This window comes from Sceloporus undulatus, chromosome 1 (assembly GCF_019175285.1).
Source record: "Sceloporus undulatus isolate JIND9_A2432 ecotype Alabama chromosome 1, SceUnd_v1.1, whole genome shotgun sequence".
In the NCBI taxonomy this organism is placed as follows: domain Eukaryota; kingdom Metazoa; phylum Chordata; class Lepidosauria; order Squamata; family Phrynosomatidae; genus Sceloporus; species Sceloporus undulatus.
The window spans coordinates 240,887,255-240,907,166 of record NC_056522.1 but is presented as its reverse complement, the minus strand read 5'-3'; the positions used below and the strand labels follow the sequence as shown (position 1 = coordinate 240,907,166).

At 39.1% G+C, this 19,912-nt stretch overlaps 1 protein-coding gene across 1 annotated transcript in view; it reads right to left on the bottom strand.

The window, feature by feature from the left end:
• Positions 1-4,156: 4,156 nt before the first annotated feature.
• IQCB1 (IQ motif containing B1) overlaps positions 4,157-19,912 on the bottom strand; it is a 22,999-nt gene continuing 7,243 nt past the window's right edge. The window contains 11 exon segments of the mRNA XM_042445079.1: positions 4,157-7,189; positions 9,575-9,731; positions 11,382-11,510; positions 12,378-12,526; positions 13,577-13,688; positions 13,690-13,720; positions 14,938-15,047; positions 16,332-16,441; positions 17,679-17,851; positions 19,207-19,306; positions 19,462-19,555. Of these exon segments, the coding sequence (XP_042301013.1) occupies positions 6,963-7,189; positions 9,575-9,731; positions 11,382-11,510; positions 12,378-12,526; positions 13,577-13,688; positions 13,690-13,720; positions 14,938-15,047; positions 16,332-16,441; positions 17,679-17,851; positions 19,207-19,306; positions 19,462-19,555 (1,392 nt within the window). The 3' untranslated portion in view covers positions 4,157-6,962.

Below are 19,912 nucleotides of genomic sequence, written 5' to 3'. Positions count from 1 at the left end.
TGCCTTTTCTCTCTCATATTAGCATTTTGCTATCTTCTCTATGCAATGGCCCTACTATTTCCTTGTTTTTCCTTTTGCAACAGACATAACCAAAAAGGGCCTTTTTTTTTTTTTACTGGTTTTAACCTCTCTAGCAAGTCTGAGTTCATTCTGCACTTTAGCTTTTCTCCCTACATGAGCCGGCTATTTGTTTGAGTTCATCTTTAGTGATTTCCCCCCTTTTCCATATCTTGTGCATGTCCCCTTTAAATCCTATCTCATCTGAAAGTTCTTTAGACATCTATACAACTTTCTTTAAAACTTCCCATTTGTCCTCCTCACTGGAACTGTTTGGAATTATGTCTTCAATATTTCATTTTTAAGAAACCCCATAGCTCATGAACTCCCTTCTCTTTTAGTATTTCTGATCATGGGATCACACCCAGTATTTTCCTAAATACTGAATATGTAGAATCTTTTGCTTTTTAATGACTAAAACATATTGACTCTGCCAATGCAAGGATAACTTAAGTTAACACTTACTGTAACACCTTCTTCTTTGGATGCTCTCTGATTTCAATCTCACCTGGAACATTTTAGTCAGGGAGATGTTTCCAGTAGTAAATCATTTGTGAGTATGAAATCATTACAGTGAAAATTGTCGCTTACAGTGTGAAATTGTCACACACTCAGTGATTCTGAGAAGCCCTTTTTGAAGCTTTTAATATATTCATATGTCACAAGGCACAATGGCAGAGTGATATCACCTGTAGTATTCTGTTCCCTGTATTTGTTATAGAATTTGTATCCAGAGGACCATATCCCACCAGCCACCTCCACTCCATTAAATTTACATAATGTTCATTATATCCAGTACTCCATTTCACCCATTTTGGTTCACAGGCTTCTAGCTTTAACACAAAAATACCTAGAGGTGTCTCCAGGGCATACATTTGCTGCTTTCGTCTTTACCTCTATGACTGGCTATCAAGTTCAAAAAGGTAAAGGTATTCCCCAATGACAAGGCTGTCAAGTCATGTACAACCATAGGGAGTGGTGCTCATCTCCATTGCTAAGCCAAACAGCCAGCATTGTCAGAGACTACTCTGTAATCATGTGGTCAGCATGATTGCACAGAACGCTATGTACCTTCACACAGAAGTATTACCTATTTATTTACTTGCATTTGCATGCTTTCTAACCGCTAGGTTGGCAGAAGCTGGGACTAGTGATGAGAGTTCGGGCCTCAAACTGCCGACCTGCCGATGTTACAATGAACAGAGTCAGCATCTTAGCCACGTGAGCCACTGCATCCCATAAATCATGTTCAAACACATGCTCAAAATCTCATTTTCCCTCCCTTCTATTCCAGCAACCAGATCATGTTCACCTTCATCCTCAAGGATGATGCTTCCTAGATTTTGGTGGATGAACTCTGAGGCTTCAGTGTGAAAGATGCTCTTCTGTCTTTTAAACATTAAAATGGCAGCAGTCTGGTTCCATTCTAGTTCAAATCAAGTCTGTGCCTTTTGTACACGGCTAGCCTCTCTCAGAGTATTCACATTCCCAACAAATCTGAATCCCACCACTTTACAAAATCATCTCATCCACACATTGAACATCTTCAACTTTGCTATCTAAATGGGCCTTGCATTTGGAATAGATAATATTTCAAAGAAAGCTACTTCCAACACCCTGGTTTTTAACTCCTACCTAGATGCTGCTTCTAGGACCTCACAATTATATTTCCCCACAACACTGGTGTCAAAGTGAATTACAAACACTTACATGACTAGAATACTCTCTACCAAGTTATCTAGACAATGCACCTGCGCCCTTTACACCAGGCAGACAATTCATTACATGCCTATGTACCCTTTACAAACCAATGCTTGTACTGACCTATTTGTATTGTTTGTATCTCACTACCACATCCACCCTCCAACCCCTATCCTCAGCGGAAGAGCATATTCCCTCAACCACCAAGGAATGGCGCCCATCTAAACAATCATTTTTCTCTTCCTCAGGGATATCCATCTGCCCTAAGACTTCCCATTCTTCATGACTGCTGTCACCACAGGATTGCAACCTCATTATCACATCCTTGAAGGTCTCTCTGCTTTTCTTAGCCTCTCCATTGCAGTGGTGGATTCAAAGAAAAAGATGTTTGCTGGAAAGATGGGGCACAAAAATACATAAGCTGTGCAACATACATGCATGGAATTTTGCATTAAGAATTTAGTAGAATCGAAAGGAAAGATGTTGGTACTAAATCTAGGTAACCCAAGACTGAACAGATCAAGAATGCAAAGCTACTTTTATCTTTTTCTATTAAGGGTTATATAAGCAAGATGCTCCAAAGATTACTTGGCAGCAATGGCGTCACTATGGGTGGCATCACCCGGTGTGGTAACTCAAGTTGTGCCACCCATCCCATTGACCTTCTCGTGTACCATACCATATCCTTAGTAATGTTTTTTGTAGTAATGGTACTCATAAACCATAATTCCCGTATATCACTGAATGTAATGGCATAAATTACAGTATCATACGCACAGACTAACTATGGGCCCCTTATAAACGGGCACCCTAGGACGGACTCAGTCCGTGCTAGGGTTAGAAAGGGGCGTCTCTTCCAGACGCCCCTAACCTTAGCACGGACTGAGTCCGTAACAAATGGCGGCAGCCGTTCCACACTAGCGTCTCGCGGTGTCTCTTCCGGGGAGCAAGAAGGAGCGTGATTTTCACTCTCCTTGACAGCATCTGGGAACTGCGCCGTTTGGCTGCTGCGGTTCCTGGACGCTGCAACTGGCGGCGGCGCGAGACGGCCCCTTCTGGGCCGTCTGTAACGCGCCTGTATGTACATGTACATTGTTTCATGTGGTTAAAATGAAAATTTGGTGAGGTGTGATGTTTCTAAAGAAAAAAAATAATTTTTAAAGTTTAATTTTTAAAAATTAATTAAAAAAACAGAACAAAACACCGGGGCCTCCCCTTTCTCTTCCCACTCAGCATCACCCCACTCACCCCATTTCTTCAGCACTTAAAAGGGACACAGGTAAATGCCACAGTCCATTTCTGCCAAAAGGCAGGTGTTTGGGAAGCAGTTGTGTCACCCTCCCCTTTAGGGTGTCACCTTGTGCAGTTCACATCCCCTGCACTCCTTAGTAATGCCACTGCTTGGCAGTAGGGACCACACGGCTTTGGAGAAGAGCAAAGTCATGTTTATGATAATAAATTGTCCTGTAAGGTGAACTCCACTGACACTCTTGTAGTTTTAATCAGGCACTGCAAAGGGAGTTAAAAATGTATACTCCATTATCCAGAAAACCTCAGATTACAAAGGGGAAGTCTATAATCTAGTTCAATAGTGGTAAGTGGCAAAGGCTATTAGCATACAATGTACAGCCTTTTGGTGAGGCACTGCTATAATTCATCATTTATTTAACAAAGGCCAGGGGTTCATTTCTTTCAAGAAAATGCAGGACAACTTTGTGAACATCTCCCCATGATAAAAAGATGCTATAATGTGGATAATTATGAAGAGTTGAGCACAGAGCACTGTACTTTTAGCAAAGATCCATAAAACAAGGATTCCCAGTCTGTGGGCTACACAAGCCATGACAAGAGAAGAAATCAGCCAAGTTTCTCTGGAGACAGAGAAAGCCCAAAAGGCGGGGTGAGGATCAGGTCTGCTGGAGGTCCTTATCCAGCTAGCTCTCAGAGTGCTTTTACACATGCTAAAAACAAAAGCTGAGCTCTCTGAGTACTTTGCTACACTGTTTTAAATAAGCATTTGCTTTGTGTCTGGAATATGAAATGGTGCGAAGTCCACTTGGTAGTGGAAAGCCTGGGATATTGGTTGGCACATCTCCACTATAAAGGATGCTAAAGGCAATAGATCCTCCATGATCTTGAATGCTAAGTAGGATGGGAGAATACCAGGTGCTATACACTATTTCAGAGGAAGTTATTGGCAAACCCACCTAAGTACTCTTTACCTAAGAAAACACAATGAAATCTGTGGTCATGTAGGCAAAATCTTTGTAGGGGAATTTTACTTAGCACAAATTGAGGGGGTGGGCTACAAGGACTCTACGAAATCGTCTCCCACTTGTATACTGAGGGGGCGGTGGATCTAAAAAATGATACAGAGGCAAACTTCTCTAACTAAATTTATTTTTATTTAAATGGGAAAATCACACAGCAATTCACTATTACACACTTATTCATTCAAGGCTCAGGAAATCAGGGGTTAGCTTGGAAAAGGTTTGAGGCAAAACTACGTGTGATACTTACTACAGACAAGGCTTGCTTCTGGAATCCAATTAGGTGAAGTAGGGTGAAACATAGCTATTCCAAGAGCGTTAGCTGAATGGAATTGCTGGTGCTAGGCTAGAGATCACAGTGACAGAGTCCCCAAGAAATCTAAACTAGCACACTGAGGAGAGATTTCTAGGGGGTTTTAAGGGCTAAAACTAGCCACTGGTCAAAGGTGTATGACTGTCTGGGGTGAGGTAATCTGGTCTGTCAATAAAGAAGGGAAATGGGAAAGGAGTTGTTAGCTGGCTCATCAGGTGAGACATCTAGACAATCATCGCTCATTCTTCTGATTGTTGGAGGTGATGATGATCCCATTAGCAACTCCCAAACTACCTGCTGGGCTAGTCCTAGGGGTATTGTTCCCAAAAGGTCCCATTAGGCTGACCTCATCTGGGTGTAGTGCGTACATGTCCTGCCATTCTGGGGATTATGGCGGACTGCATAGCAGGGTCCATTGGGGGTCATGTGGAATACGTCACACACTAAAATTCAGAAAAATGCACTATGGCTAACAGGTACCATAAGTTGACAGGTGGCTTGAAGGCACACACATCCATACACATATAAGTTATAAGATTGCAAGGTATAACAACTTCCCCATCCCCTGATAATTTTTTTTATTTAAAAAGAAACATGGTACATCTTTACTGGTATTATGTCCCTGCAAGTACTGATCTGCTTCCATGAAAATTGATCTCTGTTATGCCTCACCACAATCACGATGACAACTGTTATGTATCAAATGTTAGGTTCAGACTGTAAGCCTGGTTCACCAAAAAAGGTATGCAGCTATTGGTCAAAACCCACCCTCTTCTTACAATGCATATATTGCAAATATAATTCACATCAGGTAATTTATCTTTTAGGAATATGTTGACTATGTGCAGTCCTACAGCAAAACTTTATTTAGCAAAAGCTGCATTAGTGAGGGACTCTTACATAGCATTTTAGTGTGAAAGAAGTAGTACCAAGGTTACTGCAACACTAAATCAGATGAGAAGAACGGGCAAATTTGGGATGAGGGAAGCAGCAGTAGGATTTGGTCACACTACTCAATAAAATCTGTTAGCACTAAAAACCAACTGGAATACTGAGGAGAAACAGGAGATGCATTCGAGTGCTTAATGGTTAGAATCTGAAAATCAGTGTTTTATCTCAGCTTTTCAAACTGGATAACTATTCAGTCCACCAGATGATGAACTGCAACTCTTAGCACTCTGCACCCTTGGCTAAGCAGGTTTGGGCAGCTGGGACTTGCAATGCAACAACATTCATAAGACTGCCAGGTCCCATCCCTGTTTTAAAGGCTGTAACATTTGCTTGCAGAGCAATGGTGCTTTGAAAATTCCAAAAGGGTTATATACAATTTATTTTGGACCTCTGATTGCCTGTTACATATATTTAAAGTTGTATGAATGCCTAAATGTGACATTATAAGCCGTATGAAATCAAAATTCCTGTATTTTTATGTTTTGCTTGAGAAATCTGTATAATCTTACTACAGCCCAGAATTTGGGCCTATAGAAAAAAAATGCAACTAGTACCAATTGCATTGGAATATATATGGTTTCAATCCACAAATTACTTGAAATCCCTTTTCCTTCTCTGAATCTAACCTAAGATAGCATTATATGCTAATTTACTAAAACAAAAAGGGATTTTTCTCAACATTTAAAAATGTAATGTTTTAAAAGGAGTATTCAAGATTCCAACAAGAGTGAGTTTAAGATGTTTCCAAGTCACACTGATGCTTCTTACTCCAAAGCTGTCCCTTTTCATCTATTAAAATATAATCTCCCATTGTTGCTGCCATTTCTTTCTTTCCTTTTCCGTTCTTAATACCCAGCCCCTATCTCCATAATCAAACTGAGAATTCTGCTTTAACAGAATTATACAAGTTTTAATAAGTGAATTTTCCATTTAGTGGAACTGAACATTTAGATTCTTTGAGTACAAACTTTTGCAGCTATAATACAGAAATCTAGTCTTAATTTAAAAACATAAAAATATTATTTGTGTTTGCCTCAGTACAAACCCATTATATGAAAAATGAACTCTTATAAAAATGAAACCTTTCAAGTGTGTTATACACATTGCTTTCACTCCTTTCTGGTTTGAGGTGATGGATCCAGTGCTCTTCCAGGGAAGATTTAAAGGTGTTCCACTTCCAGATAGGCTGTGTATATGCTGTGCCTAAGTAGTAGAGAACAAAGGATGTTATTTATTCAAGTGCCACCGTTATTCAAGCTTTTGGGAATTTTATCTGGGCCCCTTTCAGTAAGAGCAACTGGCCTGTGTTGAAAAAAAGTCTTTTCTTTTCAGTGGTTCTAATCATTCTGTGTCTTTGAAGGTGGCCCACTTTGCATCCAAGGGTGGGAATTTCAGGAAAAATGTGGTGCAAAGAGGTCAGTGTGTTTAATTTGTATAGTTTTACTCTGCTCCTCTGTTATTTTAACATAAGATGTTAACTTTAATTGTTTTTAAGGTAAACTTGTAACAATTTGAAATGGTCTCAAGACTAATTCAATAAATCACTCAGCCATTCATTTAAGTATATTGTGGGAACTGCTCCCTATAATGTCTTGGAATAGGTTCTGTCACAGAAGACACAGTGGTACAATCACACTGATATTAGCTACAGTTTGTTTTCTTCTTCCCAACTATGTTTTACTCCCTGCAACAAACAAAGCTCCCAATTCAACATTCAGAAGATCTTCTGAGATGGCGTCTTCATCAAAAAATTCTTCTCCAATTTTCTTCCACCAGGGCCATCGTGTGTATTTTAACATGCTGTTGTGTGATTGTTTGGCTTTAGCTACCACAGGAACCGATCTACTCACGAAGACATTCAGATCTGTCAAGGTAGATTCTGCAAGACTTGGTGCACCTATGGTAAAAAAGAGAAAAAAATCACATGCTACAAATATTATTTTTTCTATAGGATATAAGGTTGAACATCCCAAGGTTCAGTGGCTTCAGTTTTTTCTTCTGTGCTTTGTAGGAGAATTAAAGAAAAAACAAAAAGCTCTAACAAAGGGCCAGTATGTGCCACATGTTGTTTATGAATACAATGTTTATTAGAACAGCCATTCCTACAAAGGGTCTCAGCACTGGGGCTTACTTCTAAGTACACATTGTTAGAATTAGAGATGGAGACAGTGCTGAAGCAGGCAAACAAATCTAGTGGCCCACCATTTTGTCTGATACATCAGATTTTGGATGTGAAGACAGTATTCTATCATGACATTGTATAGGGAATGTCACTTAGTATATTAAGTGATGCAAAAGCCATACTTAAGATTAATTACACTTGGACTGGACTCAGACATAAGAATACATTTTGGTTAGTTAAAAATGGAAATAAAAGTTTTCAGTCTCTTCTTGGCTGTGCCAGAGGAGAGATGAGATGGGACCTAGCAAACCTGAGCTCATCAGTCTCTTAACACTAAACCATAATTTTGTATTTTGTCTGAAGAAGGTCAGTACTTTCTTCTGTTCAGTTTTTGTAGGCATGGGGGAATCTATTAACATGTTCATTTTCCTCATTCAAAATATGAACCTTTGTAGGCTTCTGTTCATGGTATTTCCAAACCCAGTCTCCATGAACAGAAAAATCAGCAGAAAAGATTGATTATACAATTTTTCTGGAGGGTTGTTTTTGTTTTGGAAGGAGGGAGTAAAAATCGGAGAAACCTAAAGATGGCAGAAACACAGAAGTTCCAGCAGCCGCATGTTTTGGAAGTGCAAGCCAGCTGACATCAGAATAATAAACAAACAAACAAACAAACAAACAATAAGGCTGGGTTAAAGACTACAGAAGTAATAGAGGAACGACAGCAGCATGGGTTGGGACAATTATCAGGGAGGGGGAGCAAATGGATTTTGGATTTATCTTTATAGCCCAGAAAATTATCATTATTTATCCTGGGATGCTCACTTGGATTTTAATGTCTTGTGAGGTTACCAAAACAATTGTCCATACTGCATAGTGAAGATTTGTGTTGTTTTTCAGAAAACCCATTCCCACAAAAGGACTCAGTACTGTGGTTTATTTCCAGGTATACACGGTTAGGAATAGAGCTGGAAACAGTGAAAAACCTGGAAAAGAGCAACTAAAATGACAAAGGCTATGAAGAAAGATTACATGTGTAGAAACCATGTGAGAAAAGAAAGAGTAAGGACAGATATGATTATATAAGTGTACATGAAATGGAGAAAATAGATTTTTCTCTCTTCTCATATTATCATAGAATCGTAGAGTTGGAAGAGACCACAAGGGCCACCCAGTCCAACCCCCTGCCATGCAGGAAATCTCAATCAAAGCATCCTGACAGATGGCCATCCAGCCTCTGCTTAAAGACCTCCAGGGAAAGAGAATCGACTACATTCCAAGGGAGGGTGTTCCACTGTCGAACAGCCCTTACTGTCAGGAAGTTCCTCCTAATGTTGAGGTGGAATCTCTTTTCCTGGAGCTTGCATCCATTGCTCCGGGTTCTAGTCTCTGGAGCAGCAGAAAACAAGCTGGCTCCCTCCTCAATATGGCATCTCTTCAAGTATTTAAACAGGGCTATCATATCACCTCTTAACCTTCTTTTCTCCAAGCTAAACATCCCCTGCTCCCTAAGTCGTTGCTCATAGTACTAGAACCAAGCAGCATTAATTTAAAACGAATGAGGGAGACAGAGGACAAGTAAAAAGAACGTAAATCTCCACACAGCCTACACTCAGACTAGAATTTGCTACAAGATATAGTGACAGCCATCAACTTGGGGTGGGGTGGGGAGCTTTAAAAAGAGATTTAGACAAATTCCTTGAGGATATGGCTAGCCCTGATGGCTATATAGCACTTGTTGTATCAGAGATACAGTACATGTTTTTGTCTACTAGTCCCTGGGGAACGTGAGTGGAGGGATATTGTTGCACTCATGCCCTGATGTCAGCTTCTCATAGGCATATGACTGGCCAAGAGTCTGACTGGACTAGACAGGCCTTTAGAGTGATCCGGTAAACCCTTCTTAGGTTTCTATGGCTAAGCATTTCTGACCAGAAAGATTTTAAAGAGGAGTTGTGATATCAACCAGCTATGTAGTTCACAATTCACATAGCTGGTGATGATCCCTAAAGAAAGGCTATGGCTCGGAGAAGTGACATCTAAAAGTAAGAATTAGTTCTAATACTATTCATCCACATGGAAAGAAGATGTGAACAAGACCAAAAAAAAAAAAAAAAAAAAAAAAAAAAAAAAGGGGGGGGGGGGAAGCTGGACACATACACATCAGCTGATCCACATCTGTATGGACCTGGGCCAGCAACGCCTCTCTGTGCTGCTTTGCCTTGTGGTCTTGGCTTTGTCTCAGCAAATACTTTGCCAGCTTTTCCTGGGCTTGATGATGAAGTTCCCTGCTCATTTCTTCTGACATCTCAGAGGCCTGGAGAAAAATGATGGCGCCTGTTACTATTAGCTGTTATCAGCTTCAAACCTTTGTGAATCTCTGCAACACAACATTTGCATTCCTTGAGCACTTGTAAATCTAATAACTCTGCTTCTTCCTGTGTTTTCTCCCTGAAGCTATCAATCCATCACTGAATAAATTTAGTTTCCTAATTAGGATTCAGGAAGGAGCAAATTCATATTATTACATTAATGGTTAAAAAAAAGCCCCAAGCAAACCGAGTATCTTACGTTTCTCAGGCCAAATAAAGAGAAAAGAGTATATTCATGGTACTTTCTGAGTTTATATAAAGCACAGATTTTTATGCATTTCTTCCATGTTATATTGGGGAAAGAATGTAGAACTAATAAAGGCTGCATACTGATTTTAATTCTTCAAGACTGAGAAATGATATTGTAGAGCCATATTCAGCACCCATTAATTTCATCACTCCTCTCATGGCCCCTTGTATAGCCAGATTTTCAGGCTCAAAAAGTTTTTGGAAAAAGCTACCTCCTAGCATCACAACTTATGGTAACATATGTATATACAACTCCTGTTATCACCTATTGTATAGTGGTACCTGTGGCAGTACTACTGAGTGGTAACATACACAAACCCTTAAATGTCCGGAGTTCTTTTTTTTAAAATTTCTTTAAACATGTTTAAATCTGCGTGTATATGAACACTCATGTAGACTTTGGATAAGGAATTAAAAAAGATGCCCAACCATTTCTAGAACTTATTAATATCAGAAACGAAGCAAGGCTAGTCTGGAAGCTGTTTATAACCACTGTTAATGTTTTGCTACTTCACTGACTCATATAAGATTTTAAAAAGGAGTAGCCATTAGGATAGGATTGAACCATTTTCAGTTCCCTGTAGCATCTGTACTGGCTGTTTAATGCTGAAGGAGAACTAGTGCTAAGGTGGCTTTCAAACTACATTCCCACATGGCTTGCATTTCTCAGTGTCTGGGTTTGCTCACCACTAGGTAAGTTAGGATTCCAGAGGTAACCTGGGTTATAATTTATAAGTAGCACACTGGTGCATATTGCCCTATCAGTTAAGGGAACCATGGATCTGCCATCTATGATATGCTTATCATGACATATGGGCCCTGCTTGTCTCTTTGCTGACAAGCCACAGAAATAAGTCACAGTTTGTTACTTCACCGGCTTGTTTGGAGATAGACAGGCCAGAATTACCAGGTTCAAATGACTTGATAACTGTACCATGGAGGGGGAGTCTGATTTGTTTAACTGTTCATGTTTGCAGCAGGAATGCTTAGGCAGCATGCATTACCACTCTGCCTTATTCACAATAAACCAGATTTTTAAAGAGGTATGCCTCACTGTGATATTTCAACACACCAATGAGAAGAACAGTGATGGCAAACAAGTTTCCCTAGAAAGCAGCTTGACTGAACTTCATCATCTGTCTTTGTCTACAATATGCAGTAGAAGAACACTGGGTGAATTAAAGGCTACATTCAGCAGAGGTGGAACAATAGCAGAGACCTATGGATCCAGACACTGACAGGTATAAACTCCGTATTTGCCAAATATCCTCCACAAAATACAGGGCATATCAACAAATTGATGTGGAAAAAAATGTCCTGCGAGTAAGGAGATGGAGACAATGTACCGAGTGCAGTCTGATGTAGTCATCTACTTTTTGCTGCAGTGATAACCTCTGTTCATCCGAGAGAGACTTGGGCTGCTTCCAGAGAGAATAGGCCCTCTTTTTCCTTCTCTTTTCCAAGAATTTAAGCACCTGAAGAAACACAAATAAGAAGATACTTGGCAAAAACAATTTAGACAATCTGCATTTTTATAGCCAAATCGCACTCTGATGAACCTGAAAAATCTTTCAAGAAAAAGTCACAGAATCTTTCAAGAATAGGTGCTCTGTAACTCAAAACATGAGCTGTCTTAAAACATTATCTTTGTATGTGCCTCCTGACACAAAACCAAGAGTTTAACACTCTGTTCAGTGTTCTGTGTTTGAACAAAGACATAATTACACAAGTTTAGCTCAGGACTGTAACAAGTATTGAGGTGAAAAGATGGACACTAATTATTCTCTAATATTGTACTCTTCAATCTTTTCCTTTGTTTTTTCATTTTGTTTTCAGGATGAATAAAAAGCCCTACATCAAACAAATAAAAAATCAGTCTTGCTTTAGGTTAAATGTGCTATCTAATTCAGCATCCTGTTCTCAGGTACTTATTACCAGAATCAAACCACTGCAACTATCTGAAAAGGCAGAGGCATGATGCTAATTTCTTCTCTTCAGGAAGGGAATTCCTATAGTAAAGCACAGTTTGGCTAGAGAATATGTTTCTGCAAAAGCAACTTAAAATCTTGGCTTCCAGAGTCATATGGAATAGAATAATATTTTGATGAATTGGCAAAAAGGATTAGAAAGCATCAGCAGCTATTATCCCCAGGATGTTGCCATCTCCTCCTCTATCTACATTTAAAAAGGTCATTTGGATTTTTAGTTTTCAGACAGCTACTTCTTTAAGTTTTAAAGCAGTTTAAAATCAAACAAAAGTAAACTGCACAATTACAAATTCAAATTATTACACAAGTCTATAATATTTGTGTCTCACATTAGCACCTAGTTTTAATACTCACTGCTCTCTGAAGGATGACAGCTGCCTTATATTGCTGGAGAGATTTTTTTTGCTGCTGAAAATTTCTTCTTGCTTTAAATGCTCTCCAGTACCTTTGGATTGTTATAGCGGACTTCTCCTTCATTTCATGCATATGCTTGTCTACTTGACCTAGGAGATAAAGGGCAAAGATAGCAAATATTGAAACAGAACTGATCTGGGTTTCATTATTGTTCAAAAGCAAGACAGGAAAAAAAATCAGTGGTTGCCATGATAGTTCAGCTGAAATAGCAGGTCACAGATCTCTTTGTTAATCAACACCTAGATACCTGGGGGCAGGGGGGAGGCCAAGTTAATTTATGGTACATCACATTCAACTGTTACACAGGTGAGATAACTGGAAACAGTTTACATACAGCACTTTTGGGTTAAGTAATGTGTAATTTTCAATAAGAATACATTCCAGACATGGGCAAATAAGGTCAAGATTGCCACCTATTGAAGCAAATAGGTATAATAAAATGCACCAGAAACCTGGACAGAGTAAACTACACTTGGCCTTCCAAATTTATGGCTTTGATTTTAGCAGATTTGATTATTCATAGATTTGATTAATATGTTCTCTCTAGAAATCTCAAAGTCCTCTAGTATGACTCTTTTCTCAAAGTCTGCCAAAAGTCATGTGGGAGGACCTAAAGATGCTTAGAGAGAACACTTCTCTAGGCATTTGTAGGTCCTCCAGTGCAATTTCATGGTCAAAGTCTGGAAGATCTTGACCACAGAATTGCCCTGGAAGACCTAGAGATTTTTAGAGAGGCATTCTCTCTGGTAAAAAAAAAGTTTTTATTTCCACTTTCACTGGGCCCAGTGCCCCTAACCCCAGCAAATGTGGAGGGTCCCCTATACAAGTGTTTCCCAGTTCACTTGTAAGCATCCTCCCAGAAGCAAAGGAAACAGGGAATGAACGATGAAAAAAGCAAATTTGTTTTGAAATATATGTTTTGGGGGAACACAGTAAGGAGGGTGTGACCCCTAGGTTTCTCTGCTGCCCATTAACCTATGACAGTAACGTACCCAGATTTAAAGAAAGCCCTTTAGTGCATCAATTATTAATTGTTAAGGAAACAGAATATATAAAATTTTTCAGGAGAACAAAATTTTTCAGGAGAATGAACATTAGCTTTGATTTGGAAAAAAAAAGTGCTACTGCAATGCCTATACCTGCATGGACTATTTCCAACACTGTAAGCTGTCGTTCATGAAACAACCTCATGGCTCTCTGTCTCTGAAGTTGCAGTTGTTGTTGGAGCTCTTCTTCCTTTTTCTGTTTTTTTTAAATCTTGCAACTCCCGTTCTCGTTTAGCCCTACAACAAAGCATTAGTAATTACTGGAGGCTCTGCGAGTTTCACACTGAAACTGGTTTCCAGTTTTAAATACTGGAACACAGAGCAATCTAACACAGCTAAAAATCTGACCCTGGCAAAAAATGTTGTAACATGTTCCTTTGCAGCACTGACTAAACACAGCTGGAGAATCATAGCTGGCCATCAAACCACAAGACTCTTTAAAAGATCAACTAGTGCAGTGATTCCCAAACTCTGGTCTTCCAGGTGTTTTGGACTTCAACTCCCAGAACTCTCAGCCATATTGACCAATAGCCTGGGATTCTGGGAGGTGAAATCCAAAATCCCTGGAAGGCCACAGTTTGCGAAACACTGGTCTAGTCCTATCAATGCAGCTAATCCATTATTACAGCATCTCTGACAGGTGGTCATTAGCCTCTGTTTGAATTTTTTTAAAAGTGTGCACTCTGTTTAAAGCAAAAATTTAGTACAGTGTACCTCCACAATTTTGTTTTTTGCAGCTATCAAGTGAAGTTTTCTAGTAGCTCTTATGCTAAAAGGGCACAGGCTCTCTACAATTCATTCCTGCTAGAATGGAAACTGCATGAGTAAAATAACAGTCCACTGTTGCTTTCACAGCAAGGCCAGTAATGAGACTATGGAGCTTTAAAACAGGCATCAGACGTATTTCATGGCAAAATATGTTTCCATAAAAACAGAAGCCATGTAAAGAGTTTTTTTTAAAGAGTAAGTGTCCCTGAATCAGAAAGGAAAGTATATTTAAAGAAGAAATCTACATTTCTAGATTCCTTATGAGATCAAGTCTTCACACAATGGGACAAGCTATGTATTCAGGCTTGAATACTGAATCTAGCTCACATTAATTCATACAACAAACTACAGACTGTGGGATATTTCCACATAGAAAAACATACAGATGATAATGCATACATGAAATCTTGTGGAGTTCATGTGCAACATTATACAAATATATGTGGACCTGTTTTGTGTCTTCAGTGAGGATTATAATTCTTCTGATTTTAATTGTTATAAATATGGAGGTTATCTTCTAACTCTGGAAAACACCACTGATGAAGAACTGTAGAATTTTTTTTTATGCTGTTGTACTTCATAATGCAGCTGCCACTCAGTCTTAATATTTTTTTCCCATTTCACTTTAACACCATCCTTGATGCTTGCACCTACTGGTTTTTAATAAAATAAATCCCGATTTTTACCTAAAATTCCTCTGCAAGGTAGTTACTGCTTTTGGAAGTTGCTTTAATCTTTTCCGGGTCTGAAATCCTCTCCACACTGCCTGGATTATGCATGCTGCTTGTTGTAGTCCCTGAAATCAACAAGGCAAAGGATCACTCACATTTTTCCACTGGGTGCACTGAAAATATGAAGCCAGCTGTAATGCTTTTCATTGCCCCGTATCTTGTGTTCAGACCATTCTTTTGGAGAAGTTTTCAATTTATCAAGCTTCTACTTTCCTGAGTCAAAAATGATATCCTGTTACAAATGTATTTGGTGGAGAAATTACTCAGCCCTTATAGCAGAATTGAAGGAGCCAGACACTGCGTAATGGGTTAAAACTGGCCACACCTTTAATACTTGCATAGAGGTGATGTGTACAGCGTAACGGTTTGACCAATGATGTGGTGGCATAATCATAATAGAGGGGGTATATACAATAGCTTATCCCACCAAGCATAAATCATTCGGCAGACAGGGTCATAAATCAATCAAGCAGGTCATCAATCAAATGATCATCAATCATATTAATCATAATTAAATATAATCTGGGCCATAAATCAATCATAGCACTGCCACAAATCAATCACGTTGAGATCATAAATCACTCGTGACAGGTGATCATACATCAATCATAATGGCCATAAATAATTTGAATTACCCCCTCATAAATCATTTGCTATCCCATGGAGGGGGTAACTAACCCTAATTACCAAGTCAGCTCAAGGGAGAGGCTGCAATATTATCAACCTGTTCACTCAGATGCTGGGGGCTGGAATGGCGGTAGCCACGTGTGTCTGGCCTTAAAAGTCCTGCCAGTCTCCCTGACTAGTCTTGCGATGCCAGCCAGCATTGCTAGCTTCAGTTGGTTCCTCCCTGCTCCTACATGGAGGGAAGCAAACAATGGGTGCCGCCTCCTAGGCACCTGCTATAATAGCAGCTTCTCCATAGGTTAAGGCAGGCCTCCTGCTCATGTTTCAAGAGGGCACGAAAGATGTTCCCATTCCACCATGCTTTTAAGCTTCCCACCATGACAATATATTTTGAAGCCAACCCAGTTATGTTATGCTCCTTCATGCTGCTCTTTTAATTGTTTAATTGACAAGCTTAATTTTATTGTATTTTTCATCTAGAAGTTGCCTTGGAGGCTTTTTTGTGGGCTAAATGTCAGAGTTCCAATTAGCTAAAATAAATACTGGAGCAGCTCTGGAGCTTACATTTTCTAAACTAAGTATTTGAGGAGCTCTGGGCAGTTCTCTTGGACATATAATACTTACTGAACAAGTGCTGGTTGGAAACTTAGAAATAACACATGGATTAGAACCAGGTAAGATACTTTTACTACATGAATAAGTAGATAAAATTTCAGGCAAACCTGTGTTTTGTGAATTTTGTAGTTTTCAGAATACAGCAAGTCCAAAAGTTGGTTGAGGTTCCTATCAAATCCTTTGCCAGTCCACTGCTTGCTTAGAAGAGTCTGTAGCCCTTAATTAGTGAGATACAACAAGATAAACATGGTGCTTTGAAAAAACACTGTTTCCTCAGTCCCTCAATAAAGAATTATAGTTGCATTTGCAGGAGCAGGCAAATGTGATGCTTTCTTGCCAAATACATGAGTGGAAAGAAAGGGCCAAAACATTCAGAAAGAGCTGAACCAACTAAAGGCCTCCTCACAAAGGCATGATGGTAAACCCACATTTGCCTCCAGATTAACACTTGGAAAGAATCACAACCTTTTATGCTTGGATCTAGCATGCTTACAAATGCACCTGTTATGTCCCTCCAAGGTAATTACACTGAGCAAATAAAGTTTTACTAAGTTACACAGAGTGACCAATTTGCTGGATGTAGACATTCAACTCCAGGTAAACTTATAGAGCTACCCTAGGCTTACCAAGAAGTATGTGATTTTAGGTGTCACAAAAGTCAAAGGGTTTAAAACAAGTGTTAACAATCCAATAGCTAAGTCAGAATAATTTTGGAAGCCCAAATACGTTAATTCAGGACCAGCAGAGATAGATCTAAAGGGGAGGCATGATGCCGCCCCTTTAAGTGCCAGACTGGGGCTGCAGCAATCACGTGCCACAGCACCGATTCGGCATTTTTCCAGCTCAAGAAGGGGAGGAAAAAGGATGACTTTTCCGCTATGGCACTGACTTTTCAGGGTTTTTGTGGCATGGAGTGTACGAACATTGCACCGCTGAAATGCTGCAACCCTGCCCGCCATTTGGGCACCTAAACGCCATGCTCCCATGCCGCCCCTAAGCCAGCCTATTGTGCCGGTGTATTTAGGCTCTCAGTCATGGCAACAATGAAAAATAAACAGTTTTGTTGCTTGTTAGTTTCTTGGGCTACATCTTGTGAAAGATATTGTCTTTTGCATCAAATGAAAGTAGCATGGTATTAAATGTAAATACTGTAGTAAAAAAAATCTCAACATGGCTTCTTTGAAAGAGGGCTAGATCCACACTGTGCTATTTGAACTTAAGTCCCATGGAAGTCTCAGTCAAACGTATAGTATGTTATCATTTGATTTATAACTTCATTTTATCATTTATCAGTGGATACACAATTAAGACCTTTTATAAAGGATTCTCGAGGGCTGGATTGTACAAAGGACATTGTTTCTTTTTGAACTACAGAGAAATATTATCCCTTATATGGCAATACTTATTTTTCTAGAATTCTTCTCAAGTCCAAAAAAACAAACAGCGCGCCAAACCTTTGTAGCGGATAATTAATGTCATCAACAGTTGGGCATCAGATTCTGTGATCAACAGTAACAGTTTTATAGCTGCATTTCCTATGACAGGATTGGTGGAAGAGGAAAGCTTATAAACAAGTTCATCTAAAATGCAGTGCAGGGACTTTTCATCCAGTTCAAGTAATGCAGCACTGAAATTACAAGAAATAAAAGATATGTGGCCGGATTCTATTCAAGAATGCTGGGAAAACAGTAGGTTATGCCAACTAGCTAATATCGTACCAAACACAAGAAGTTCCTTTAAAATCTGTCTCCAATGCTGTACTCTACACAATGACATTCAGTCAAGTGTCTTGCAGAAAAAATAAGACTGATTTCTCAAGGACTTATCACCAGAAAAATGTAAAAATGTAGTGGTTAGAACAGGGTTGGGCAAATGTGATTCTCCAGATGTTAGACTGCAGCTCCCATCACCTATATAGTAACAGTCAATAGTGAAAAAATACGTGAACTACAGTCTAACAACATCTGGAGGGTAACAACTGCCCACCCCTGCAATAATCAATATGACTTGAACAGCCCAAGTTTAAGTCTCTACTAAGCAATGAAACTTTCTGGGCAAGCTTGGGGCAGTCATTTGTTCTCAGCCTAATCCACCTCACAAGGTTGTTGAGAGAATAATATGGGGACAACAGCCATGGACACTGCTGTGGTTACTGAAGAAGGGCAAAATGAAAGAAACAAATAAACGAAAATAATAACCTAACTTGACAACAAGCCTTCTAGAGAAATAAGAAGATACTATTGTTCATAGATAGCACAAAGGGTTATCAGTCTTTTAAGACAATAAGCAATGAAAGGCGTTTTGTCTAAATTTAGAATTTTAGCCAGTTCTTGTATACAAACGTGTATGGAGCTACATGGTATCTGTTATCAAGCTGACAAAACACTGAACCCTCTCCTGCAAACAAAACAAAATAAAAAACCTGGTTGTATTATGTGTGCAAACTTAGATCACTTATTCAATTGAAAAAAAATATCCAGCAGGGGACATTGGTACAGAACATAACATATAGTGATTCCAAGAGCAATGTTGTCCTAAAAAGGAGAAGAACAGCATTTTTCAGATTTAAGATTATTTTAGATGTTACTGCTAAAGGAGTCTAAATTTTCCCCAACAAAATCTTAGTCTTTAACACATATATTTTCTACAGTGAGAAATGAACATAAAAGTCTACATGTTCAGAACCTTGGGTGTTTGCTATGATCATCATTCTATATTCATTTGTAATATCGACATATTTATGTGGCTGCTAATTTGGAGCTAAAATAGGAATCCAGAAAGCTCCCGTGACTCCACAGAAACATTTCCTGCAATTTTAGTCTTCTTCACTTACAACATTATCCACTGTCCAGGGAAGTAAATTCAGAGTTTAAATGAGCCAATTTATTTAAGAAAAGTGATCAGCATTTTAAGATGAGTTTTTGTTTAAAAATCATTAAGAGAAACTTTTAGAAGGAAAAATTAATTTAGGTGGGACTTAACATGTTGGTCTTTAAAATCTTCTGCAAAACCAACATAATCACAGTTGAAGTTTCAACATCATCAGTCATCAGCAGTTGATGAAACTGTCCATTCTGAAGCACTAAGAGAAAAACAAGAAAGCTAATTCAAACAAAAGAAAGCATTATTCCTGAATATGCTGCAAAAATAAAAGAAAACAACAAAACAAGAAATATTTGATCAGAACACTCCCCTTTCCACTAACTGATGGACATCCAGATCTCTCCCTTCCGTTACCTTTTCCTGTTAGTTGAGCATGCCCCTCACACAGCCGGCAGAGGGCATCAGTTACTATCTTGAAACTTTGTGAAAATTCACTTCGGTCTTCATCCTTCAAAAACATAAATGAATAAGAAATCTGCTCCTCCCACTATTACAACATTACAATCCCTGGAACATGCACTTTGAAAACAGATTTGACCTTGATACTTGCTTGCTATATATGCTGAACAGGATAACTAATTTTGACACTCCCCCTCATCATGGAAGGTAACATTATGCTGGTGCAAAGGTGAAGCAATTGGGGTATGATGGGATGGAGTGGAAATTGGAATCCTATTAGTTCCACAACCAGAGTAACATTACATCTACATATGAAGGTGATTTAAGCTAATACTTGCCCTAAGTAATTAGAAAGCCTCAAATTATTCCCCCTTGCTCCTGAGGCACAAACTTCCTGCTCACCTCT